This window comes from Heterodontus francisci, chromosome 38 (genome assembly GCF_036365525.1).
Source record: "Heterodontus francisci isolate sHetFra1 chromosome 38, sHetFra1.hap1, whole genome shotgun sequence".
Classification (NCBI taxonomy): Eukaryota; Metazoa; Chordata; class Chondrichthyes; order Heterodontiformes; family Heterodontidae; genus Heterodontus; species Heterodontus francisci.
The window spans coordinates 13,718,706-13,745,885 of record NC_090408.1 but is presented as its reverse complement, the minus strand read 5'-3'; the positions used below and the strand labels follow the sequence as shown (position 1 = coordinate 13,745,885).

At 44.1% G+C, this 27,180-nt stretch overlaps 2 protein-coding genes across 2 annotated transcripts in view; one reads left to right on the top strand and one right to left on the bottom strand.

Annotated features, from left to right (window-relative positions):
* The window catches only part of saxo2 (stabilizer of axonemal microtubules 2), a 79,256-nt gene extending 54,342 nt beyond the window's left edge, over positions 1–24,914 (bottom strand). The window contains exon 1 of the mRNA XM_068017591.1: positions 24,762–24,914. Coding sequence (XP_067873692.1) covers positions 24,762–24,799 — 38 coding nt within the window. The 5' untranslated portion in view covers positions 24,800–24,914. The remainder of the gene's footprint in view (positions 1–24,761) is intronic.
* Positions 24,915–25,041: 127 nt separating this feature from the next.
* efl1 (elongation factor like GTPase 1) overlaps positions 25,042–27,180 on the top strand; it is a 348,427-nt gene continuing 346,288 nt past the window's right edge. The window contains exon 1 of the mRNA XM_068017730.1: positions 25,042–25,141. The gene's annotated coding sequence lies outside the window, so the exon portion shown is untranslated. The remainder of the gene's footprint in view (positions 25,142–27,180) is intronic.

Below are 27,180 nucleotides of genomic sequence, written 5' to 3'. Positions count from 1 at the left end.
CACGTATCCCTAAATTACAACAGTAGCTACACTTCAGGAGTACTTCGTTGGGATATCCGAAGGTCATGACAAACGGATAGAAATGCAAGATTTTTCTTCTTAAAAAATGCAGCTTAATCCTATATTAATGTGAATTATTAATACTGCTATATCAAAACCACATCTGATTAGAACAGACCATTAAGAAAACTTGGTTATAATACAGCATTGTTATAATTAATTGGCTTGTCTTTTGTTTCACTGAAGTATATTCACAGATGGTGTCCCCAGCTACACAATGACAACATGGGTCTGGGCAGGAATATTGGACACGATGTGAAAATAACAGAGGACATGGAGCTGATTTAACCCAATACACTCAGTATCGGATAGGGAGGCAGTGTTACCTTCCGTGGCTTCCTATGGGCCCTCTTGTTTAGTTGTAAATTTTCTTTCCATTCTACAGAGGGTGTTTCTCTGTGCCTTCAGGCTAACCACAATAATTGGGCAGCAAGAGATGAAGAGAACTTGGGCAATTGTCCTCATCAGTAAAATAAACCTTACTCTCTCCATTAGCTCTCCAATTTGCCCATTCCACAGCAAAATTGACCACTGATTGATATTGCTGGCACTTACATCCCTATTAAAAAAGAGCAAGTGTGTGATTCATTCACTATTTTAATTGCAGTCTTTTTTTCTAATTAACTGCTAAATAGAGTTTTGCAAGTTGCAACAGCTTCCAAACTCCGAAAATGCTATGAGTAAACTGGTTGGTTTTATGAATGTGCTAACAATTCTCTCCTTACTCTAATATAAAAGCAAAAAACTGCAGATGCTAGAAATCTGGAAGAAAAACAGAAAATAGTGGACAAACTCACAGGTCAGACGGCATCTATGGAGAGAAACAGAATTAATGTTTCAAGTCAATCAGAAACATTGGGAGGAATTTTATGCACTTCGATCCTGCCGGAACAGCAGAACCATTTTGAGAGGGGAACTCGTTTTGCTATTAAGCGGGCTTTGCCTGGTTTCTTTCCTAGAGCAACAGCATTAGCATCCCGCCTCTGGGCTCCCCAAACAATTAAAGAGGGCATGCAGGATGACGCGTCCATTCTGCCAACGGAAGGATTTCTAATTAACGGGACCATGTATGGGTTCGAAGTGCTCAGGAGTACTTGGATTTTTGAGGCTGTAGCAACCACAGAAATGGAGAGGAAACCTGGGCATTTCTTTATTTCTACTGTATTGTCTATGTGACAGGCATTCAGTAGAAGGTGGCATCACAGATTTGGCCATGGTATCTCACATATTTTTAAATATGGAATACACAATGAAGGTTTGAGATGATATCAATGTGCGGGAGCCTAGAAATCCTTCTGGGAGAGGCCTGACATGGGCCTCGATGCCGGGAAGACCCTACCCCATTTTATTGGCAGTGGCGAGGTCTCATGGTAGCCTCCCCACTGCACAGCGGAGACTTTAATTAAAAATGTTAATTAAATTTAAATGAATGACTGATGACTTACCTTGTAGCGACAGCTGTCCCACACTGATATTCCAGCTGATTGCCAGAAGTCCCGTGCCTTTGGATCTCCACTTGGAGCAAAAATTACCACATAACGTTTTACTACAAGTATGATGCATTGGAATGAAATATCCTGCATACTGCATACATGGCACTGATGTCATGATAAGATTCTTCTTCTTTGACCTCCTTGTCTCAAGAGACAATGGGTAAGCGCCTGGACGTGGTCAGTGGTTTGTGAAGCAGCGCCTGGAATGGCTATAAAGGCCAATTCTAGAGTGACAGACTCTTCCACAGATGCTGCAGATAAAATTGGTTGACAGGGCTGTTACGCAGTTGGCTCTCTCCTTGCGCTTCTGACTTTTTTCCTGCCAACTGCTAAGTCTCTTCGACTCGCCACACTTTAGCCCCGCCTTTATGGTTGCCCACCAGCTCTGGCGATCGCTGGCAACTGACTCCCACGACTTGTGATCAATGTCACAGGACTTCATGTCGCGTTTGCAGACGTTTTTAAAGCGGAGACAAGGACAGCCGGTGGGTCTGATCCCAGTGACAAGCTCGCTGCACAATGTGTCCTTGGGGATCCTGCCATCTTCCATGCGGCTCACATGACCAAGCCATCTCAAGCGCCGCTGGCTTAGTAGGGTATATATGCTGGGGATGTTGGCTGCCTCGAGGACTTCAGCGTTGGGGATACGGTCCTGCCACCTGATGCCAAGGATTCTCCGGAGGCAGCAAAGATGGAATGAATTGAGACGTTGCTCTTGGCTGACGTACGTTGTCCTGGCCTCGCTGCCGTAAAGCAAGGTACTGAGGACACAGGCTTGATACACTTGGACTTTTGTGTTCTGTGTTAGTGTGCCATTTTCCCACACTCTCTTGGCCAGTCTGGACATAGCAGTGGAAGCCTTTCCCATGCGCTTGTTGATTTCTGCATCTAGAGACAGGTTACTGGTGATAGTTGAGCCTAGGTAGGTGAACTCTTGAACCACTTCCAGAGTGTGTTCGCCGATATTTATGGATGGGGCATTTGTGACGTCCTGTCCCATGATGTTCGTTTTCTTGAGGCTGATGGTCAGGCCAAATTCGGTGCAGGCAGTCGCAAACCTGTCGATGAGTCTCTGCAGACACTCTTCAGTGTGAGATGTTAATGCAGCATCGTCAGCAAAGAGTTCCCTGATGAGGACTTTCCGTACTTTGTTCTTCGCTCTTAGACGGGAAAGGTTGAACAACCTGCCACCTGATCTTGTGTGGAGGAAAATTCCTTCTTCTGAAGACTTGAACGCATGAGAGAGCAGCAGGGAGTAGAAGATCCCAAACAGTGTAGGTGCGAGAACACAGCCCTGTTTCACGCCACTCAGGATAGGAAAGGGATCTGATGAGGCGCCGCTATGCTGAATTGTGCCTTTCATATTGTCATGGAATGAGGTGATGATACCTAGTAGCTTTGGTGAGCATCCAATCTTTTCCAGTAGTCTGAAGAGACCACGTCTGCTGACAGGGTCAAAGGCTTTGGTGAGATCAATGAAAGCAACGTAGAGGGGCATCTGTTGTTCACAGCATTTCTCCTGTAGCTGTCGAAGGGAGAACAGCATGTCAATGGTGGATCTCTCTGCTCGAAAGCCACTCTGTGCCTCAGGGTAGACATGCTCAGCCAGCTTCTGGAGCCTGTTTAAAGCGACACGAGCGAAGACTTTCCCCACTATGCTGAGCAGGGAGATTCCACGGTAGTTGTTGCAGTCACCACGGTCACCCTTGTTCTTATAGAGGGTGATGATATTGGCATCGCGCATGTCCTGTGGTACTGCTCCCTCGTCCCAGCACAGGCAAAGCAGTTCGCACAGTGCTGAAAATATAGCAGGCTTGGCACTCTTGATGATTTCAGGGGTAATGCAGTCCTTCCCAGGGGCTTTTCCGCTGGCTAGAGAATCAATGGCATCACTGAGTTCCGATTTTGTTGGCTGTACGTCCAGCTCATCCATGACTGGCAGAGACTGGGCTGCATTGAGGGTGGTCTCAGTGACAACATTTTCCCTGGAGCACAGTTCTAGGTAGTGTTCCACCCAGCGGTCCATTTGCTTGCATTGGTCAGTGATTGTGTCCCCTGGTTTAGGTTTGAGAAGGGCAATCTTCATGATGGTTGGCCCAAAAGCCCTCTTAATGCCATCATACATTCCTCTGATATTTCCGGTGTCAGAGGCCAGCTGAATATGACCGGATAGGTGTTGCCAGTAATCATTTGCGTGGCGCCTGGCTGTTCTTTGTGCAGTGCTTCTGGCTGCTTTAAGTGCTACGGATGTTAACTCGCTGGGGGCTTTCTTGTAGTTCAGCAGTGCAAAGCGCTTAGCGACTATGACAGGTTCCAGCTCTTCAATGTGAGATTGAAACCAGTCTGCATTCCGCTTCACACGTTTGCCATAGGTGGTCATTGCTGAGTCACAGATGACGTCTCTGATGTGGGCCCACTTGGTCTCTGCATCCCCTGTGGGAGTGTTTTGAAGGGCTTTTTCGAGTGAATTTAGAAATTTACGTAACAGCTATGGATGAGAAATTCTGCTAGTGTTGATGCGTGGGAAGCCCTTCTGCTTGGAGTGATGCAGCTTCTTTGGTTTGAGGCTAACCTTGCTGCACACCAGGGAGTGGTCAGTGTCGCAGTCCACACTGTGGACTGTATTAAAACAGTATTAAAATATTGGAATAAGTATTGTAGTAGGTATTAGGGACCGTTACAAGAAGAATGTTGATTAGCTCTCCCTGCCAATATTAACTCTGAGCGCTGTTCTGATACTGTTTTAAGTAGCATCTATGCTCGTGTAAAAGCCAATCTTGTGCAAGTCAACCCATGACTTTAGGCCAAAAAATCTTGAACTTTTCATATATCTCATGGAAAAGTAAAACTTAACTTTCAGAGTGCAGACAGAACATTCTAATCATGCACTCGTATAAATATGCAAACATTCAGCTAGGACCCCTATATTTTTTCAATATGGCGCCAAGGAAGAACAACAAATATACAGCGCAGTTTCAACTAAAAGTCGATGCATCTGCAGAGAAGGCAAATAATTGTGCGGCAGCAAGAGAGTTCCAAGTATCCGAGAAGAATGTCCAAGAGTGGAGGAAGCTTTTCAAACAGCTCATGAAGATGCCAAAGAATAAAATCGGGGAAAGCCTAGCCAGTGGCCCCAATTAGATGGTAAATTTGTAGAATGTGTCAGTGAACGCTGCCAGAATGGATACATAGGGCTGGATTTTGTGTAGAAGGCAGGACTCCCAGCGCCAGGCCAAAAAGGCCCGCCTCTGCCTTTTCCTGCACCACCACCCCCCGCCACCCCAGAGTGATCCTCCGGTGGTTTCCTATCAAAGTTTCATGAGACGGGATCCCCGTCTCTTTAAAGACGGGCTGGCAGCTCAGCAGTATCAGCAGTGCCACCAGGAGCAGTGGCCATTCACAGCACTGCAGATACCTTGGATCCAGGTGTAGCGTTTGCTCCCCGGATCAGAGGTAGGTGAGGCGGGTCACCAGGGCCAATCCAGAAGGCCCTGGCGAGGGTGGACTGGGGGTGGTTTTGCAGTCCAGGGGGAATGTGATTCCTGGGGGTGAAATGGTTTCCAGTGGGGGTCCTCCGTAGGCCACAGATTACCCATGAAGGAGGAACCACCACTGCCCCCTCCAAGCCTGCAGGGAGGTCGTCTCATGTTACCAGGCGACCTCCCCTCGTGGGGTGAGGCCCCCGCCACTGGTAAAATCCCAGCAGCAGCAGGAAGAGGCCCTTAACTGGCCATTTATAGGCCATTTAAGGGGCTCAATTAGTCACTGGCCGGAAAGGCCATTGTCAGCCTATCCCGCCCCCGGAAGATCGCATGGTGATGGGGTGGTGACAGGCCATCCACTCCCCCCACTCCGCCACCCCATCAGCAGTCACGATTCTCCGTGTGTCACCTGCCTCCGGCCCTGCCTCAGTGGGACCCATAAAATTCAGTCACAGTATCCGATGCATCCATCCGATTCTACGCCCTGAAAGAAGCAAAGAAACAATGCATAGCATAATTTAAGACCATGCTGAATGGTGTACCAGGTTCATGCAGAAGCACGATTTTGTACTTTGCCAAAAGACTATTTCACAGCTGAATTTGACAACATACGAATTTGGAGCAGGAGTAGGCCACTTGGCCCTTCAAGCCTGCTCTGCCATTCAATAAGTTCGTGGCTGAACTGATTACTCCACATTTCCACCCACCCCTGATAACCTTCCACCCCTTTGCTTATCAAGCAAGAATCTATCTACCTCTGCCTTAAAAATATTCAAAGATTCTGCATCCACCACCTTTTCAGAAAGAGAATTCCAAAGACACACGACCCTCTTGAGAGAAAAAATTTCTCCTCATCTCTGTGTAAGATGGGCGACCCCTTATGTTTAAACAGTGATCCCTAGTTCTAGATTCTCCCACAGGGGGAAACATCTTTACCACATCCACCCTGTCGACCCCTCAAGATCTTATACGTTTCAATCAAGCCGCCTCTTGCTCTTCTAAATTCCAGCAGATACAAGCCTAGGGAGGGCTTGGGGTGTAGGCGGGAGGGCTTCAGCTACTTGGATTATTGGTCCCCTTACAGTTCAGATGCAACCCATCCTTCTTGTACAGGTCACCTCTGCACAAGAAGAGATCCCAATAATCCAAGTAGCTGAAGCCCTCCCGCCTACACCAGCTCTTCAGCCACGCATTCATTTGCCTTATCCTCCTATTCCTACCCTCACTAGCACGTGGCACAGGGAGTAATCCTAAGATTACAACCCTAGAGGTCCTGCTTTTTAACCTTCTGCCTAACTCCCTACATTCACTTGGGATGTTACTTGTATCCTCAATAGTGAAGACTGATGCAAAATATCTGTTCAATTCATCTGCCATCTCCTTATTATCCATTATTAATTCCCCAGACTCACTTTCTATAGGTCCAACACTTACATTGTTAACTCTTTTCTTTTTTAAATATTTATAGAAACTCTTACTGTCTATATATTTCTAGATAGCTTTCTTTCGTACTCTAATTTTACCGTCCTTATCAATCTGTTAGTCATTAGAATTAGGATTAGAACATTACAGCGCAGTACAGGCCCTTCGGCCCTCGATGTTGCGCCGACCTGTGAAACCATCTGACCTACACTATTCCATTTTCATCCATATGTCTATCCAATGACCACTTAAATGCCCTTAAAGTTGGCGAGTCTACTACTGTTGCAGGCAGGGCGTTCCACGCCCCTACTATTCTCTGAGTAAAGAAAGTACCTCTAACATCTGTCCTATATCTATCACCCCTCAACTTAAAGCTATGTCCCCTCGTGTTTGCCATCACCATCCGAGGAAAAAGACTCTCACTATCCACCCTATATTTTTCTTTCTTTTCTTTTTTCTTTTGGGCCTCCTTATCTCGAGAGACAATGGATACGCGCCTGGAGGTGGTCAGTGGTTTGTGAAGCAGCGCCTGGAGTGGCTATAAAGGCCAATTCTGGAGTGACAGGCTCTTCCACAGGTGCTGCAGAGAAATTTGTTTGTTGGGGCTGTTGCACAGTTGGCTCTCCCCTTGCGCCTCTGTCTTTTTTCCTGCCAACTACTAAGTCTCTTCGACTCGCCACAATTTAGCCCTGTCTTTATGGCTGCCCGCCAGCTCTGGCGAATGCTGGCAACTGACTCCCACGACTTGTGATCAATGTCACACGATTTCATGTCACGTTTGCAGACGTCTTTATAACGGAGACATGGACGGCCGGTGGGTCTGATACCAGTGGCGAGCTCGCTGTACAATGTGTCTTTGGGGATCCTGCCATCTTCCATGCGGCTCACATGGCCAAGCCATCTCAAGCGCCGCTGACTCAGTAGTGTGTATAAGCTGGGGGTGTTGGCCGCTTCAAGGACTTCTGTGTTGGAGATATAGTCCTGCCACCTGATGCCAAGTATTCTCCGAAGGCAGCGAAGATGGAATGAATTGAGACGTCGCTCTTGGCTGGCATACGTTGTCCAGGCCTCGCTGCCGTAGAGCAAGGTACTGAGGACACAGACCTGATACACTCGGACTTTTGTGTTCCGTGTCAGTGCGCCATTTTCCCACACTCTCTTGGCCAGTCTGGACATAGCAGTGGAAGCCTTACCCATGCGCTTGTTGATTTCTGCATCTAGAGACAGGTTACTGGTGATAGTTGAGCCTAGGTAGGTGAACTCTTGAACCACTTCCAGAGCGTGGTCGCCAATATTGATGGATGGAGCATTTCTGACATCCTGCCCCATGATGTTCGTTTTCTTGAGGCTGATGGTTAGGCCAAATTCATTGCAGGCAGACGCAAACCTGTCGATGAGACTCTGCAGGCATTCTTCAGTGTGAGATGTTAAAGCAGCATCGTCAGCAAAGAGGAGTTCTCTGATGAGGACTTTCCGTACTTTGGACTTCGCTCTTAGACGGGAAAATCCACCCTATCTAACCCTCTGATTATCTTATATGTCTCTATTAAGTCACCTCCTCCTCCTTCTCTCCAACGAAAACAACCTCAAGTCCCTCAGCCTTTCCTCGTAAGACCTTCCCTCCATACCAGGCAACATCCTAGTAAATCTACTCTGCACCCTTTCCAAAGCTTCCACATACTTCCTATAATGCGGTGACCAGAACTGCACGCAATACTCCAGGTGCGGTCTCACCAGAGTTTTGTACAGCTGCAGCATGACCTCGTGGCTCCGAAACTCGATCCCCCTACTAATAAAAGCTAACACACCATATGCCTTCTTAACAGCCCTATTAACCTGGGTAGCAACTTTCAGGGATTTATGTACCTGGACACCAAGATCTCTCTGTTCATCTACACTACCAAGAATCTTCCCATTAGCCCAGTACTCTGCATTCCTGTTACTCCTTCCAAAGTGAATCACCTCACACTTTTCCGCATTAAACTCCATTTGCCATCTCTCAGCCCAGCTCTGCAGCCTATCTATGTCCCTCTGTACCCTACAACATCCTTCGGCACTATCCACAACTCCACCGACCTTCGTGTCATCCGCAAATTTACTAACCCACCCTTCTACACCCTCTTCCAGGTCATTTATAAAAATGACAAACAGCAGTGGCCCCAAAACAGATCCTTGCGGTACACCACTAGTAACTAAACTCCAGGATGAACATTTGCCATCAACCACCACCCTCTGTCTTCTTTCAGCTAGCCAATTTCTGATCCAAAGCTCTAAATCACCTTCAACCCCATACTTCAGTATTTTCTGCAATAACCTACCGTGGGGAACCTTATCAAACGCCTTACTGAAATCCATATGCACCACATCCACTGCTTTACCCTCATCCACCTGTTTGGTCACCTTCTCGAAAAACTCAATAAGGTTTGTGAGGCACGACCTACCCTTCACAAAACCATGCTGACTATCGCTAATGAACTTATTCTTTTCAAGATGATTATAAATCCTGTCTCTTATAACCTTTTCCAACATTTTACCCACAACCGAAGTAAGGCTCACAGGTCTATAATTACCAGGGCTGTCTCTACTCCCCTTCTTGAACAAGGGGACAACATTTGCTATCCTCCAGTCTTCCGGCACTATTCCTGTCGACAATGACGACATAAAGATCAAGGACAAAGGCTCTGCAATCTCCTCCCTGGCTTCCCAGAGAATCCTAGGATAAATCCCATCTGGCCCAGGGGACTTATCTATTTTCACTTTCCAAAATTGCTAAAACCTCCTCCTTGTGAACCTCAATCCCATCTAGCCTAGTAGTCTGAATCTCAGTATTCTCCTTGACAACATTTTCTTTCTCTACTGTAAATACTGACGAAAAATATTCATTTAACGCTTCCCCTATCTCCTCTGATTCCACACCCAACTTCCCACTACTATCCTTGATTGGCCCTAATCTAACTCATTCTTTGCTGTTTTTTATATTCTGTCCAATCTTCTGACCTGCCTCCCATTTTTGCGCAATTATAGGCTTTTTCTTTAAGTTTGATACTATCTTTAACTGTTTTAGTTAACCACAGATGGCAGGTCCCACCCTTGGAATTTTTCTTTCTCGTTGAAATGTATCTATTCTGTGTATTCTGAAATATCCGCTTAAATGTCTGGCACTGCATCTCTATTGACTTATCCGTTAACCTGATTTACCAGTTCACTTTAGTTAGCTCTGCTTTCATGTCCTCATAATTGCCCACAACAAGGTCACTGAATTCTACTGATCTATACTCATACATCAAGAGAAGAATGGTTAAGTTTTGGCTTCCATTGGCAACATGGGCAAAACCCATGAATTTTTATATGCCGGCAAATCGAACTGTTCACAAAATTAGAGAAAAAACAGTACTAGTTAAGACTAGTTAGATGTCAACAAGCCCTTCAGGAACACCATCAAACATAAGTGCTGCAATTGGATGCTAGAGGAAGAGAAAACATTCAATAAGGGAGGCAGTATGCTCCAACACGAGCGAGTTTGTGTGAATGGCTTGTGGATGCTTGGAATGAGCTCAAAACCGACATTATCATGAGATCTTTCAAGAAATGTGGAATTTCCAATGCAGTGGATGGTAGAGAGGATGCTTATTTGTGGAATGATGAAGATGATGATGGCATAACTGCTGTTGATGACGATCCATATGATGATAGCATTCAAGCAGATGATTGGGATAAATTATATTCAGAGCTGCAGATGATGACAAGAATGATTTTCATTCAGTTCTAACTGGTTTTTGTTATTAATTTGTTCCATTTACTGTAATAAAAATTGTATATGGCGTTTGTTTAAATTTATTTAGAGATACAGCACTGAAACAGGCCCTTCGGCCCACTGAGTCTGTGCTGACCAACAACCACCCATTTATACTAACCCTGCAGTAATCCCAACCAGCTACCTACACTAGGGGCAATTTACAATGACCAATTTACTTATCAACCTGCAAGTCTTTGGCTGTGGGAGGAAACCGGAGCACCCGACGAAAACTCACACGGTCACAGGGAGAACTTGCAAGCTCCGCACAGGCAGTACCCAGAATCGAACCCGGGTCCCTTGAGCTGTGAGGCTGCTGTGCTAACCACTGCGCCACTGTGCCGCCCACTAAATGAGTTTACACTAATTATTTCTGTCTCCATGATGACTATTCTTTTATTAATAAAAATTTGTAAATACGATCTAATGCAAAAGTCGAGTCGCCCCAAATTTTATCCCTAAAAATTGGTTTCAAAAATTCGACTTTTACACGAGAATATAGGGTAGCTCAATACTGAATTTTTCAGTGATTTTGAATTTTATTATAAATTAAATGGAGAGGATACCATTGTGTTTTATTTAACAGTTTGTATTGTGCTAGGTACTGCTTATTAACATTCATCAGGAATATTGTGACATCATTATATAAAATATCTCAGGATTCTGTGGCTGAATTCACCATTTATTAGGGCATGGTTAATTGGGCCTATTCTGAAAAGCTACCTAATCCATCTGCTGACAGTGTTATCAATTGCCAATAATTCTGATATTATCACATCTGTTATATTTTTAAAAGTTTTGTGAGGAAAATAATAGTATATAATGCATGTATTATTGGCCCAGAAACACCAGGAAATGAATTAAAGGTTGTAATTCTATCTTAGGGATCATATTACATTCATAAATCATCTGAACTGCTCTGTCGAGCTTCATGGTGATATTTGAATATGGAGATAGTATTTCTACCTTCTAATTTGATCCCTGATATCTACTATTCTCTTTTCAACTATGAATGAACACAAAACAAAAGTGGCCAACAGCGACTTTAAAACTTTCTTCCACTAAAATATATATTCTTTCCCTCGGCTGGGTAATTCTGGGCTGGAGCATGGCTTCTAATGTTTTCTACAGTTTCACTGCAGCTTAAACAGAACAGTAGCTTGCTCCTCATGACAATACAGCTAATTTACTGAAACAATACATCACATACCCGACAAGGTAAAAATATAGATGACACTGATACCAAAAGATGCAGGGACTCACAGATACAATAAATGTAGTACCAATTAACTACTGCTTTAAAAAATTTGCTCATGATGCAAATAATGTTGTTCTTATTCCTTCCCCAAACCTCCTACTCCCAGCTATTTAAAGAAAGAAAGAACTTGCATTTGTATAGTGCCTTTCACAAATTCTGGATGTCTCAAAGCGCTTTACAGCCAAATTAAAATTTTTTTTACATTGCTAGGTATTGCTTATCCATCAGGACTATTGTGTCATCAAAGTTACATCATCAACATTACACTGAAAAATATACTTTTTGATCTGCCTCCACAGTGTATTTGCACAAGATTCAAGAAATTTAATTTACGTAGAATTACACAGAATTTACATAGAATCTGTGCTTGTGCTTATGCTGTACGTGAGCCTCCTCCCACCCTACTTCATCGAACTATATGTCCTTCTCCCTCATTTGTTTATCTAGATTCCCCTTATATACGTCTGTGTTATTCACCTCATCTACGCCATGTGGTAATAGTTCAAATTCTGATGACTTGTTGAGTAAAGAAATTTCTCCTGAATTCCTTATAGGATTTATTGGTGAATAATCTTATATTTATGCCCCCCAGTTTTGCACTCCCCACAAGTGAAAACACCTTGTCTACATTTAACCTATCAAATCTCTTCATAATTTTAAAAACTCTAACAGGTCCTCTCAGTTTTTTCTTTTTTAGACAAAACAGCAACAGCCTGTTCAGTTTTCCTAATAGCTGTAATCTCTCAGTTCTGGTAACATCCTTGTAAATCTTTATTGCACTTTCTCCAGCGCTTTTATATTCTTTTTGTTATATGGAGACCAGAACTATGCGCAGCACTTGAAGTGTGGTCTTCTCCCTTCTTGCTCTTTTTTCATTTTCTCAGCTATTTACATGATTATAAAACAACCTTAGGTGGTAGATCTTTAGTTCTAAAAAAGCTGTCATTGCTGTAGAACTGTGGGGTTTTACCTACCTCTAATCTCCAGTGATTTGGTAGTCATTTACCATTGTCATGCAGGCCCCCACCTGCCAAGAATGAGGCACATATATTTTGCCACATGAACATTGATTTTTAAACTATTACTGGAGTAGAGAAAGAACTTGTTTTAAAAAAAACCTACCAGACCCTTGACTGGAAAGGCATTTGTATAGTAACAGACAGTACTTGGAAAGCAGAAAGGGGCCACCCCCTGCTCCAATTTAATCCACAATGGACTCTTGATTACCAGACGTTGAAGGTGGAGAGGCTAGAATTCCAGGTTAACTGTCAAGATGGCTGAATACACAAACAGATGTGGTTGGACCCAGTTTAGTCACAGGACTAATTGGCTGTTGGAGCTTTTTTGAATTTGAACTTGCCACAGAGTTTTAAAACTCAGAAAGCTGTTTGCTCCTGGAATGAAAAGACCTCTATCCTGTCTGCTCTCATCTCACTCTCACCAGCTTTGGAAACCATTGAAGACATATGAACCCCAAGAGAGAAAGGTCTCCTACAGTGATCAAGGTTTAAGAAGAATATTGGGCCCCAACGAAAAGCAAGATCTACCTACAAGCAAAGAATACAGTGAGCTCGAAGCACAGTAACAAAAACCCCTCTTCAGAGATTGTCTCAAACCTCTCCACTATTTTTCTTCTGCTCTTTTCTATTTGCATGTGCGTATCGCGTATGCATGCTAGTGTGGGCATGCTAACGACGTGTATCGTAGGCATTAACCAAATTACAGTGTAAGTTTAGGTTTTAATAAATTTCACTTTTCTTCTTTAAACCTAAGTTTGTGCTCATTTCTTTGCCTTATAATTGGAAAGCGGTGAACAAGGATTCACCAAGTGGGATCTCAAAACACAATGTTTTAAAAATTAAATCTTGTTACAGTAAGACCAGGTGAAGGCTGAAAGAGACCCGTAGACACCTTTCTCACCTGGTCGTAACACCATGTTCTAGGCTTGATTGACTGACTGACTTTGTCCACAATATCTAAACTCCACTGAGCCCAATTTTAACTCTGTGTAAGTGAGTGGGCTTTGAGTGAGTCAAAATCAAGCCTGCTAGCATATCAAACAGCTCTGTCCAGTCCCTCTCAGTTTTAATAGCTTACACTATACAAAACTCAAAATATTTTTTTGTTGTTTTCTTGTTGTTCCTGCCTCACAGTTGTTGCTGACAAGTTTTATTATCATGTGATGCTGGTTGTTATGGTGCATTCTGGATATTGTTCCATAGGAGGAGGTGAAAACTACAATATTCATGATGTATGCATCTCTCTCGCTCTTTCACACACACATGCACAATTGTCAACAAGAGCTAGAATTCTGTATAGAAAAATGAAAATCACTTTATTTTTATAATAATTTTCCACTCTTGCACCTCATAGTTGCTATTTGTAATCATTCTACCTGTTTGTCATGTAGTTCATTGGTGTTCACTGTAGCTCAGTGTGAGATACAGGGTGGAAACTGCAAAGCCCATGACACATGCACACATCCATGGTTCACACACACTTTGTCAACAGGACTGAGATCTACCTTGTTTTAAAATATTATGTGCTAATTCATATCATCAGCCTGTAGTTTTCAGTGACAGGTATCAGCAGTGGAACAGATAACATGCTTGTACTTTTACATAATTAGAATCAACTTGATTTTGCTTTAGAAAACCATCAGAATCATGAAAATTTTTAAAATATCCTTTATTGGTCACATCAGTCTCAGCTGTCTTATTTTTAAGTCCTATAGACAAACTGCAGTCCTTGTGGGGATGATGCTCCCACAGTTGCATTAGGTAGGAAAATGCAGGATATTGACCCAGCAATGATGAAGGAACAGTAATATATGTCCAACTCAGGTTGCCGAGTGACTTGGAGGGAAACGTGAAGGATGACAGTGTACCCATGGCTTTGCTGATCTTGTCTTTCTCTGTGCCGGAAGGAAGGTTTTGCTGAAATAAGGAACTTAGTGAGTTGCTGTAAATAGTGCAAACTCCAGCCACAGTGCATTGGTGATGGAAGGGTGGATATTGAGCCTGGTAACAGGATGCCAATCAAGCAAACTACTCCATCCTGGATGGTATTAAGGTTCTTAACAGTTGCTGTAGCTGATGAATATAGCACCACACTCCTGATTTGAACCATAGACAAATGGTGGCTAGGCTTTAAGGGGTCAGGAGCTAAGTCACTCATTGTGGAGTACCAGCATCTGCCCTGCTCTGATAGTCATGGTGTTATATTTGACTGGTCCAGTTATACCTCTGCTTCATAGTGATCCCAAGATGTTGATAGGGGCACTTGGTGATTCTGATGCCATTGATTCTGAGGGGAGATAGCTGGGTTTTCTCTTGTTTGATTGAGATGACCATCCAGCTAATAACTACATTGAACAAGCATAATTTGGTTGTTTCATTCTGTCACAGTGTTATGAAGCTGTAATTCTGTACATCTATTTTATATCACTGTAGGAAATACTTTACAACTGTCATACACCACATGTGAAACCACCAGGGCATTGGTCTTCAGTTTGTTCCTTACTGTCGTTAGCTATTATTGAGGAATGTTAAGGAAATCAAAATAGATGAATCTGTCATACTACACTGTGCAATGTGAAGAGAAACAAAAGGTTACAAAGCTGCTAAACATTGTCTATAATGGTAGAATATATGATGCTGGTATTCATGAGTCACATGGCAGCGGTTACCAAGCTTTTGGTTTTCATATTCCTCTGTTTCCTGCTCTCTATCATCTACTTATTCTATACTCTGTGTGGTAGTCGATTATTGCCACATTGCAACAATGTAGTCACTGTCATTAGTTAGCGTTTCACTGTCGTTGCACCTTAACTGTAATGTTAGTCTGCCCTAACAACACAGTCTTAACAACACACCATAAATAATACCTTCAATTTATTGCTCTGTAAATACTTTGCTTATTTGTTAAACATTTGGGGACAATAGAGACATATCTGTCCAGTATCTAGTTACTTTATCTGTTGCTATCTAAAATACAAACTTTTAAGTTACTTCCTTTGGTGAATGGTGTATCGGGCGGGAGTTTCTGCTTGGCTGTGCAGTTTCTTTATCAGTGAAATTTACTTGAATTCAGTCACACAAGCACACAAGATTGAGGAATTTCAAGTGCAAGTTACTTTAGTGCATTTCTGTGCACTTTAAAAGGAGTCGCGCTAGATGTCTACCTGGACCACAAAACTGGCCATGCTCCAGATTGCATTAATCACCATAGTGAATTTCCGTTACTGGTGCCTGATTCTAGTCCTCCAAGGAGAGGATCTTAAAAGTAAAGGACACTAATAGGCACGCTTTAAAAGCTTTCAAGTATATTTTTTAAACTTTCTGAGAAACTGACTGGCACCAATGTAACTAATAAATGGTTCTAAAGGACGTGGAGGCTTTGGAGAGGGTACAGAGGAGGTTTACCAGGACATTGCCTGGTCTGGAGGGCATTAGCTATGAGGAGAGGTTGGAAAAACTCAGATTGTTTTCACTGGAACGACGGAGGTGGAGGGGCGACATGATAGAGGTTTACAAAGTTATGAGCGGCATGGACAGAGTGGATAGTCAGAAGCTTTTTCCCAGGGTGGAAGAGTCAGTTACTAGGGGACATAATAGGTTTAAGGTGCGAGGGGCAAAGTCTAGAGGGGATGTGCGAGGCAGATTGCGATCTGAATCAAAGCTTTTTTGGGGGGGGAGGGGATTGGGCTTATTAATGATTTGAAAGCTCCTTGGGGTTATGGGTGAGGGGAGTGAAGATGTAATGTAATGTGAAACTTAAATTTTACCACTTCATTCCCTTTAAACATTTCTTCTGAGGGCTTGAAGCCTTTAAAAAATGTTGCCGGTGTGGCGCGGTGGCGCCAGACGCTGGTGCCAGAGATGGAGCGTCCGCCCACCTACGTCATCAGGGGCAGCAGCTACACCCTCTCCATTTAAATTAGCCTCCGTACAAAATATCGCAGGGGCTCAGTGATGGCACATCCGCGCCTGAAGACCGCTGGGATCAGAGTGTGCAGCAGCAATTTGCGGCGTGCTCATAAAATTCAGCCCTTGGAGCCTAATGAAAGCAACCATCAAATGATGGCAGTGTACCTCTCCAGGCTTGTTTCAGAATATTTATAATGTCTTTTAAGGAGAGGAAATGGCCTTCAGCAGGACACTATTGAATCACAATATTAATGGACAACTGGTGGTATCACTCATCATACGTCAGTGGACACATTGGGGTAGAATTTGTCTTCACTGTTTGGCTGTTAAACAGGCAGGTTCAGCAAATGATGGATGATCTGTTCCAGCACATATCCACCGTCCTCCCACCCTCCCCCCCCCCCACAAAGATTAAATGCTATCTCATTGTTTTATAAAGACAGGAATGTTATAATCCATGTAATGAAGAATATATTATTCTGCTAAGGTGGAGGGGCCTACTACATAGCATAATCCTTTAACACGATATGGTCATACTACTGTAGATAAAGCATAAAGATATTTTATGCTTTTAAGTAATGTTACCACATCGGTTGGATACTGCTTGTAAACCTGTGGCTCTTCCTAAGATTCCCAAGTAGATAAAAAAACAATAGCACTTTTGATACTTTGAAGTGACATGTGAACTGACGGACAATACACTCGATGCCAAATTTTATATCTTTGCAAATCGGTAAAATTTTACAGAACATACTCATCAACATGTTGAGAGTGGATCCTTCCAATTATCTTCTGCACCCTAGAGCTTGCTAGCAAAGTGGTTCTTTCTGCCCATGGGATGCGTTTAGAAAAATGTACTCTGAACACTAAGCCAAGTGCTTCTGCACTGTTACACTTTCAAATAAATTACTGAGTATGATAAGAAATAAAGGTAACAGATATTAAGGCTCTAAAGGACAGTATTAATGTATGAATAAGATTTACTGGTAAATGCAGATTATTTTGCTTCCAGAGGGTGAATTTTTTGTGTTCTGGAATCATGTAACATTGCCATCTATGGCCCAAAAGATGCATTCAGGCAGCTCTACACATCGACAGTTTCTTCAAAATGAACCTACAATAATTTTTTAATGTACCTTAAATATGTACCTTAAATCTACAACACTGGCATCTACCCGGCAATGTGAAAAATTGCCCAGTTATGTCCTGTATACAAAAAGCACGACAAATCCAACCCGGACAATTACTGCCCTATCAGTCTACTCTCAATCATCGGCAAAGTGATGGAAGGGGTCATCGACAGTGCTATCAAACGGCATTGCTCAACAATAACCTGCTCACTGATTCTCACTTTGGGTTCCACCAGGGCCACTCAGCTCTTGACCTCATTACAGCCTTGGTCCAAACATTGACAAAAGAGCTGAACTCCACAGGTTAGGTGAGAGTGACTGCCCTTGACATCACGAGAGCATTTGACCGAATGTGGCATCAAGGAGCCCTAGCAAAACTGGAGTCAATGGGAATCAGGGGACGAACTCTCCGCTGGTTGGACTCATACCTAGCACAAAGGAAGATGGTTGTGGTTGTTGGAGGTCAATCATCTCAGTACCAGGACATCACTGCAGGAGTTCCTCAGGGTATTGTCCTAGGCCCAACCATCTTCAGCTGCTTCATCGATAACCTTCCCTCCATCATAAGGTCAGAATTGGGGATGTTCGCTGATGTTTGCACCATGTTCATCACCATTCGTGACTCCTCAGATACTGAAGCAGTCCGTGGCCAGATGCAGCAAGACCTGGACAACATTCAGGCTTGGGCTGATAAGTGGCAAAAACATTCACACCACACAAGTGCCAGACATGACCATCTCAAACAAGAGAGAATCTAACCATCTCCCCTTGATATTCAAAGGCATTACCATCACTGAATTCCCCACTCTCAATATTCTGGGGGGCGTTACCTTTGACCAGAAACTGAACTGGACCAACCACATAAATACTGTGGCTACAAAAGCAGATCAGAGGCTAGGGATTCTGCAGCTCACCTCCTGTCTCCCCAGTGCCTGTCCACCATCTACAAGGCACAAGTCAGGAGTGTAATGGGATACTCTCCAATTGTCTGGATAGGTTCAGCTCCAACAACACTCAAGAAGCTCGACACCATCCAGGACAAAGCAGCCCGCTTGATTTGCACCCTATCCACCACTTCAACATTCACTCTTTTTACCACTGACGCATAGTGGCGGCAGTATGTACCATCTACAAGTTGCACTGTAGCATCTCACCAAGGTTACTTCAACAGCACCTTCCAACCCTGCGGCCTCTACCACCTGGAAGGACAAGGGCAGCAGATGCATGGGAACACCACCACCTGCAAGTTCCCCTCCAAGCCACACACCATCCTGACTTGGAACTACATCGCCATTCCTTCACTGTCACTGGGTCAAAATCCTGGAGCGCATCAGGAAACTGGCTTCAGGTTTTACTGAGGCAGGACAAGGGTTGTATAGCCAATCTGCTCCCAGGAGGGGTGGGGTGGGGGGATGTGGTGGAGATGTGGTGGTGTTGACATTTTAAATATGTTAAAGAGGCTGAAAGCCTTGGATGTAACTGGTTTTTCATGTTTAACTGTATCAGGCAGGTTTCCCAAGCCTCAGAAAACCTGGCAGCTGCTTTGAGGTGAGGGCAGCCTCGGGGAGAAGGCAAGTACCTGCACAGCAGTAAGCCAGGAGGAGCAGCAGTGCTTTCTCCAAGCTGCCGAAAGCAACCCTTACCATCACCACCACCCCTCCCCCCCCCAATACAAACCACCCCCCATGATCAGACATCCACTGGGTCAGGGATCTGACCTGCCTGGTCCTGCAGCTTCATCTGGAGCGCTCCCCACCCGATTGGAAGTCTGTCAATCAAGCTGACTTTCTGGCAGGCAACATGTCAAGTCCAAAAGCCACACACTATGGAGTTTAAACTCAACAGCATGCTGGAAACTCGGATTACTGGGTTTCCTGGGTGCTATCAGATGCCGCTGCTCCCAGTACTTCAGCAATTAAAAGTTCCCCCATAAAATCTAAAGGATTATGTAACAACCTCAGTCAATTAATAGGTGTGACTATTTTTAGGGGAATATATATAGATGTATACAAGTAAAGAACACATTTGCATTTACACATAAGGACATCCCAAACATCTCACATCCAATTAATTACTTTTGAAGTGCAGTCACAGCTATGTAAGCAAATGCAGGAGTCAATTTTTGCATTTTAAGGTCCCAAAAACAATAAATGAGATGAATGGTCAGTTATCAGCATTTTTGGTGACTTTGTTTGATGGAGGAGTGCTGGCCATGTCAGTTATAGCTGAAGCAGATTTGTGCGGCTGAATTTTCTCTGCGGGGGTGGGAAACAGGTCAAGACTGTTTTCGCATCCTGGACCAGCCCCTAGGGGGAAATACCCATTGGGATTTTCACAGAAGTACCCCCTTAATTGGCATGGAGACAGGTTCTCTATCCACAAGGTAGGCGGGCAGGCTCTCGAAGCTGCTTGAAAGGAGCAGCAGGCTGTAATGGCAGGAAATTAACAGAGAGGGCACTTCAACATGGAGGTGCTATCTCACCAACTTTTTAAAAACTTTAATTTTAAAATGGTTCTATCAGCCAGGACACCGCTGTGTGGGTGAGTTGTGCGGGAGACGGGGCTGCCCCTCTACAGTGTGGTATGTGACTGCACCCGCACCCAGGCAGGCAGAGAGGGCCTCGAGGCCTACCTGGAGCACTGGGCCCCTGGCCTCCCACTGGGGGCCCATCTCCAGACACCTAAACTGGCCCTCACAGTGCAGGAAACTGGAATATGACTGGAAAATTCCTTTAATTGGCCTTGACAAGGCTCTCCATGAGCGTAATTGGCTACCCACCCCCGATCCCACCTCCTCAAAAATAGCACTGCCAGGAATGGCTTAGGGAAACTGGCACACCGACTGGTGCTGGTATTTTCGGACCCTGTCCACCTTTGTTCCCGCCACCAGCGGGGCCTGAAAATCCTACTTATGATCTCACAAGGAAGTTGTTGTGACATCATAAAATTTACTGTGAGAACATGAATCGTATTTCACCATAGTATGTGTAACAGAATGTCTCCTCTCCACCTCTACTATTTACAACTCATTCAGAATATCACAGCTCACATTCTCACCTGCACAGACTCTCACTATTCTGCTATTCCCATCCTTACCAATTTCCAATGGCTGCCCACGTACCAGTGAATTGTTTTTAAGATTCTTATCTTTGTTTTTAAAACTATTGTCTCACTCCACCTTCCCTCAACAATCTTTTCTAATAAAATGACCCCATATGAAGGGCCTGTTTCAGTGCTGTATCTCTAAATAAATAAATAAAAATACCCTCCTCTGCACCTCCAATTTACTCTTTTTTGTCCACTTCTTTCATTTGACCATCAGTGGCTAATTTTGCAGGCACTGGAACACCCTGTACAATCACTGTGCTGTGCAACTTCCCTTCTTGCTTTCAAAAGCCTCCTAAAAATCATTCTCTTCAACCCTGTCTTCACCTTACCTTCCAATTTATTGCCTTTCGCTAATGAGTTTGCAATTTTCTGCCTCCCTATAAACTTCCCAGAGACACCTTTCTGTTTATGAAGTGCTGGAATAATATCTTGCATTTATATAGTATCTATAATGCAGAAAATATCTGAAGGAACTTTACAGGGTAAGGGGGAGAAGAGAACATTTGCCAGATAAAGTCATGGATGCCTAGCCATGATTTGAGTTAGGAGAGCTAAGTGAAAGCTTTGAGTGAAAAGATGGGCTTTGAGAAAAGTGTTGAGTTTATATTGGATATTGTCATAAATCACTACAACCCTTACGTGGAGGTGTCATTGGATATTGTCGTACATCCTTTACCTCTAATACAAGTTAGAGTAGTAGGAAACTCCTAAAAATGGTTGTTTAATACTCTTTATTAAATCATCAATGAGTTAATAAAATGTATCCCCTTGCATGCAGCCTGTATGAGATATAGGTGCCAATTATATTCACATACTGAGGAGACTCCCTTCAGGAGATCACAAATGCATTGTCTTGACTGCTTACACTAGCCTCAGCAAGACTAGATTAAACAATTCTCAGTCACTACAGTATGTTGTATTTTTATACATTTCACAATTTAGGACAAATGTGTGTAGCATATGTTGACATATTCTGTGCGTATGCTGTTGATACAGGTGCTATCTTTTAGTTTAAAAATAGCTGTTACCTGTTGTTGTGCACGCCTTTGATGTCTTATCTCTTCCAATCTTTATTGCAAAATAAATATTTTATCTTATCTACACTGGAGTTCATTCAACAATCAACATTCCTTCTTCACATTCCCCCCTACTGTGCTAAAGGCCTATGGTGTTTATCTGAAGTGTATTTAAACCTCACAACCCTCTAGATCAGTATTATATCATGCTATACAATTAATAATCTATATGTGCCAATCTTTATTGAAGTTTTTTTAAGGTGAAGGGAGAAGTGGAGATGCAGGGAGATATAGAGAGGGACTTACAGAAAGCATGGCCAAGGCCACTGTGAAAACTCTATCTTCAATGGAAGGGAAAGGTGAGGGCAGGATACACAAAATAACAAAGTCGGAGGACTGATGCTTGCTGTTCTATACTGATCTCAGGTGGACTTGATGCGACACCTAATTTTGAGCCCATCTCAGTTTTGAGTGTCAGAATTTGTTTCAGCTTCAAAATAATCTATAAATTATTTCCTTTTTTTCTGATCTTGCAGAGGAGACAAAAATTTACATTAACCTGCCAATCGACAGAAAAACAATAAATAGATTGACTTCAGGATACCCTGCTTCCTATTTAGATCAATCAGAATTTGTGACCTTCAAGAGACATAGATTCACCTGAGCAGCAGGATAATATATTTTGCATTACATAATGCTTCTGTCTTTAAAAACATCACATCTTCCAATGCAACAGAAGATGTACTTTTTTCAATATGTAGCCTTTTAATCAGAATGAGACAGAATTTTAAACTTGTTCCAAGACAATAAATTAAGACGTGATTTCTGGAGGCTGTACCTGACACCAAGAGAGAAGAAAAGCACTTGTTGCAAAGGATGTTAAACAAAATAATCACAGCTAGTGATGGCAGGCAGCATTTACAATGTAATGCAAACATCAATGGACATCTACATTTACAGTTGTTTCTGTTATAGTCAAAAACATTAAAATCAGTTCAGGTCAAAAATAATAGTAATACCTCTAAAGCACTTTAAATTTTTCGGCATTATAGAACTGTAGGTTGTTCTAAATAGGGTAGGGTTCAGCCAATTAATTCCAGATTTAGCTATTCCTACACAGTCACTGTACTTCAAAGTTGTGTGAAGAGGCATTTCAACATGATAAGGTACTATATAATTGCAAGTGGTATTTAATTTAATCATAACATGATTTATAAAAAATGTAATGTACCATAGGTGCAAAACAACTACAGTTGCAAGCTAAATCCTATCCACTATTGAAATTATAAGTAAACCAATATCAATTTCAGCAAATAGTACAAACTGAAATCCCAAAATGTTTCCTGGACTATTGCCTCAAATAGAGTGCCTCCGAATAATTGGAAAAGGAATGTCAAACATTGTTTTGTGAGGAAAAGAAGAGATAGCTGTAGACTCCAGAATGATATCAATGGTTTGGTTGAGTGGGCGGAAAAGTGGCAAATGGAATTCAATCCAGAAAAGTGTGAGGTAATGCATTTGGGGAGGGCAAACAAAGTGAGGGAATACACATTTAGTGGGCGGCACAGTGGCACAATAGTTAGCACCGCAGCCTCACAGCTCCAGCAACCCGGATTCAGTTCTGGGTACTGCCTGTGCGGAGTTTGTAAGTTCTCCCTGTGACTGTGTGGGTTTCCACTGGGTGCTCTGGTTTCCTCCCACAGCCAAAGACTTGCAGGTTGATAGGTAAATTGGCCCTAGTGTAGTGTAGGGGGATGTGGAAGGGAATATGGGATGAGTGTAGGATTAGTATAAATGGGTGGTTGTTGGTTGGCACAGGCTTGGTGGGCCGAAGGGCCTGTTTCAGTGCTGTATCTCTAAATAAATAAAACAATAAATAGGAGGGGAAGAAGAAGTGAGAGACCTTGGAGTGCATGCCCACAGGTCCGTGAAGGTGGCAGGATAGGTAGATAAAGTGGTGCAGAAGACATATGGAATGCTTTCCCTTATTGGCTGAGGTATAGAATACAAAAGCAGGTATGTAATGCTGGAACTATATAAAATGCTGGTTAAGCCACAGCTGGAGTATTGCATACTGTTCTGGTCACCACATTACAGGAAGGACATAATTGCTCTGGAGAGAGCACAGAGGAGATTTACAAGAATGTTGCCAGGGCTTGAAAGTTGCAGCTATGAAGAAATATTGGATAGGCTAGGGTTATCCGCCTTAGAACAGAGGAGGCTGAGGGGTGACTTAATTGAGGTATACAAAGTTATGAGGGGGCTATATAGAGTAGACAGGAAGGACCTGCTTCCCCTAGCAGAGAGGTCAATTACCAGGGGGCACAGATTTAAGATGATTGGTAGAAGGATTTGAGCAGACATGAGGAAAATCTTTTTCACCCAGGAGATGATGGGTGTCTGGAATTCACTGCCCAGAACAGTAGTGGAGGCAGAAACCCTCAATTCTTTTAAAAGTTACCTGGACAGCACGTGCTGTAATCTGCAAGGCTACAGACCAGGTGCTGGCAGGTGGGATTAGATTGGGCGGCTAGTTTTTTCAGCTGGCACGGACACAATTGACTGAATGGCCTCCTTCTGTGCCATAATTTTTCTATGGTTCTATGGTTCATAAGCTCACAGGAATTGCTAAGGTATGATGCTAAGGTCCAACTTGACCTAGAGATCCATCTGCCAATAAATTCAAGATCACTTCTGAAAGAAAGATGTGCATTTATATAGCTTCTTTCATGAAAGGCTGTTATAAACGGGGTAGCCAATGCACAGCAAACAGCAACGAGACAATGACCAATCTGTTTTAGTGATGTAGATTGAAGGATAAGCTTTGACCAGGCTGCTCTTTTTTGAATAGTTCAGTAGGATCTTTGATGGGAGGATTTAACATCTCATCCGAAAGACGGCACCTCTGACAGTGCAGCACTCCGTCGGTACTGCGCTGTCAAACTGGATATTGTGCTCAAGACTCTGGAGTGGGTCTTGAACCGACAACCTTTTGACACAGAGGTAGAGTGCTATTCTATTAAATGAAACTGGAGCTCTGTCACTTGGCAGGGTTTCCCTGCTCAACTTACCCACAGTTACAAATCTCGCAGATGCATTTTCGGGTCATCTTTACCGCTGTTTTTTAAATCTATATTTTATATAAATATATCTATATAAATACTGGTTTGCCGGCTAGACTCGTTGCATGGTCGGCGACAAGCAGGAGCTGGTTGGAAAGCAGCTTGACTCGCAGCTCAGCGCTGCTGCCTTTATTGTGTCAAGACCGTCTCCAGGCAAGCGACCGTTACCCGGCAACCGCCGCGTCCTGGCAACGGCGCAGCGCCAGCCGTGCGTCAGGGGTCAGAGGGTGTAGGCCCGAGCAGGCGCGTTGGAGCCTTCCGGTTGTCAGTGAGCTCGCATTCGATTCCTTGCAGGCGTCTGCGGTAACTGGACTCCGGGGACTGTCTCGGTAAGCGAGTCGCGCTGTCACCGCCCCTGTAGCCAGGGCTGTGGATTCACTCTAACCCCCTGTCGGTTTGTGGCCCATGTGGGGCCGGGGCCGGGGCCGGGGCCGGGGCCGGGGCCGGGGCCGGGGCCAGGGCCAGGTTCAGGTTCAGCCCCCTTTCCCCTCACCCCCTGTGCCCTGGCGCTGGGTCGCTGCCCTGCAGCTGTCTTGCTTGCGCAGCCCATTCTCTGAGGAGCTCAGGGAGGGTCAGGAGCACCCACTGCCTTCATCATTAAGAGGGAGACAGACCGTGCTGGGGCCTGGAGCACTCACCATGTGAGGCTGTCAGTGCCAGCCTGCAGCATGGTTGGCCTCCGTCTGACGCTTCCTTCTGTGTGTGCGCGGCCAGTCCCAGCTTCAAAACATGCAAGGCTAGGCCTGTCACCCAGCTGTCATTTCTCTTTACTGAGCCGAGGCTCAGTGGGTAGTACGCTCGCCTTTGAGTCAGAAGGATCACCCCCATTCCAGGGTTTGATCATATAATCCAGGTTCACACCCAGTGCAGAACTGAGTTGCTGCCTTATCGGAAGTGCCTTCTTTTGGATGAGGTGTTAAACCCACCAGCCCACACAGGTGCATGCAAACAATCCCACAGTGCAATTTGGGGGAAAGCTGGGTAATTGTCCTCAGTCTTCTGACAAAATTTATCCCTGATCAACATTATTAAAGCATTGCGTGGTTGTTGTCACATTGCTGTTTGTGGGACTTTGCTGTGCGCAAATTGGCTGCTGCATTTCCCACATTACAACAATGACAAGACTTTATTGGCTGTAAAACACTTTAGGACATCCTGAGATTGTGAACGTTGCTATGTAAATGCCAGACTTTTTTTTATTATTCGTTTGTGGGATGTGGGTGTTACGGACTAGGCCAGCATTTATTGCCCATCCCTAATTTCCCTTGAGAAGGTTACCTTCTCGAACTGTGAGTTACCTTCTTGAACTGCTGCAGTCCTTGGGGTGTAGGTACACCAAGTTCGGAAGGGAGAGCCAGGATTTTGACCCAGTGACTGTGACGGAATGGCGATATAGTTCCAAGCCAGGATGGTTTGTGGCTTGGAGGGGAACTATCAGGTGGTGCCCTTGTCCTTCTAGGTGGTAGAGGTCACGGGTTTGGAAGATGCTATCGAGGAGCCTTGGTGAGTTGTTGCAGTGCATCTTGTAGATGGTACACACTGCTGCCACTGTGCATCGTTGGTGAAGTAAGTGAATGTTGAATGTGGTGGATGGAGTGTTGAGCTACTTGAGTGTTGTTGGAGCTGCACCCATCCAGGCAAGTGGAGAGTATTCCATCACACTCCTGACTTGTTCCTTGTGGGACAGGCGCTGGGGACTCAAGAAGTTAGTTGCTGCATAATTCCTAGCCCCGACCTGCTCTTTTAGCTACAGTATTTATATGGCTGGTCCAGTTCAGTTTCTGGTCAATGGTAACCCCCCTGCCCCTGCCATCCCAGGATGTTGATAGTGGGGAATTCAGCGATGGTAATGCCATTGAATATCAAGGGGAGATGGTTGGGTTCTCTTTTGTTTGAGATGGTCATTGCCTGGCACTTGTGTGGTGCCAATGTTCTTGCCACTGATCAGCCCAAGCCTGAATGTTGTCCAGGTCTTGCTGCATCTGGACATGAGCTACTTCAGTATCTGAGGAGTCACGAATGGTGCTGAATGTTGTGCAATCATCAGCGAACATCCCCAATTCTGACCTTATGCTGAAGGGTAGGTCATTAATGAAATAGCTGAAGATGGTGGTGCCTAGGACACTACCCTGAGGAACTCCTGCAGTGATATCTTGGAACGGAGATGCTTGACCTCCAACAACCACAATCATCTTCCTTTGTGCTAGGTATGATTCCAGCCAGTGGAGAGTTTTTCCCCTGATTCCCATTGACTCCAGTTTTGCTAGGGCTCCTTGATGCCATACTAGGTCAAATGCTGCCTTGATGTCAAGGGCAGTCACTCTCACCTCACCTTTGGAGTTCAGCCGTTTTGTCCATGCTTGAACCA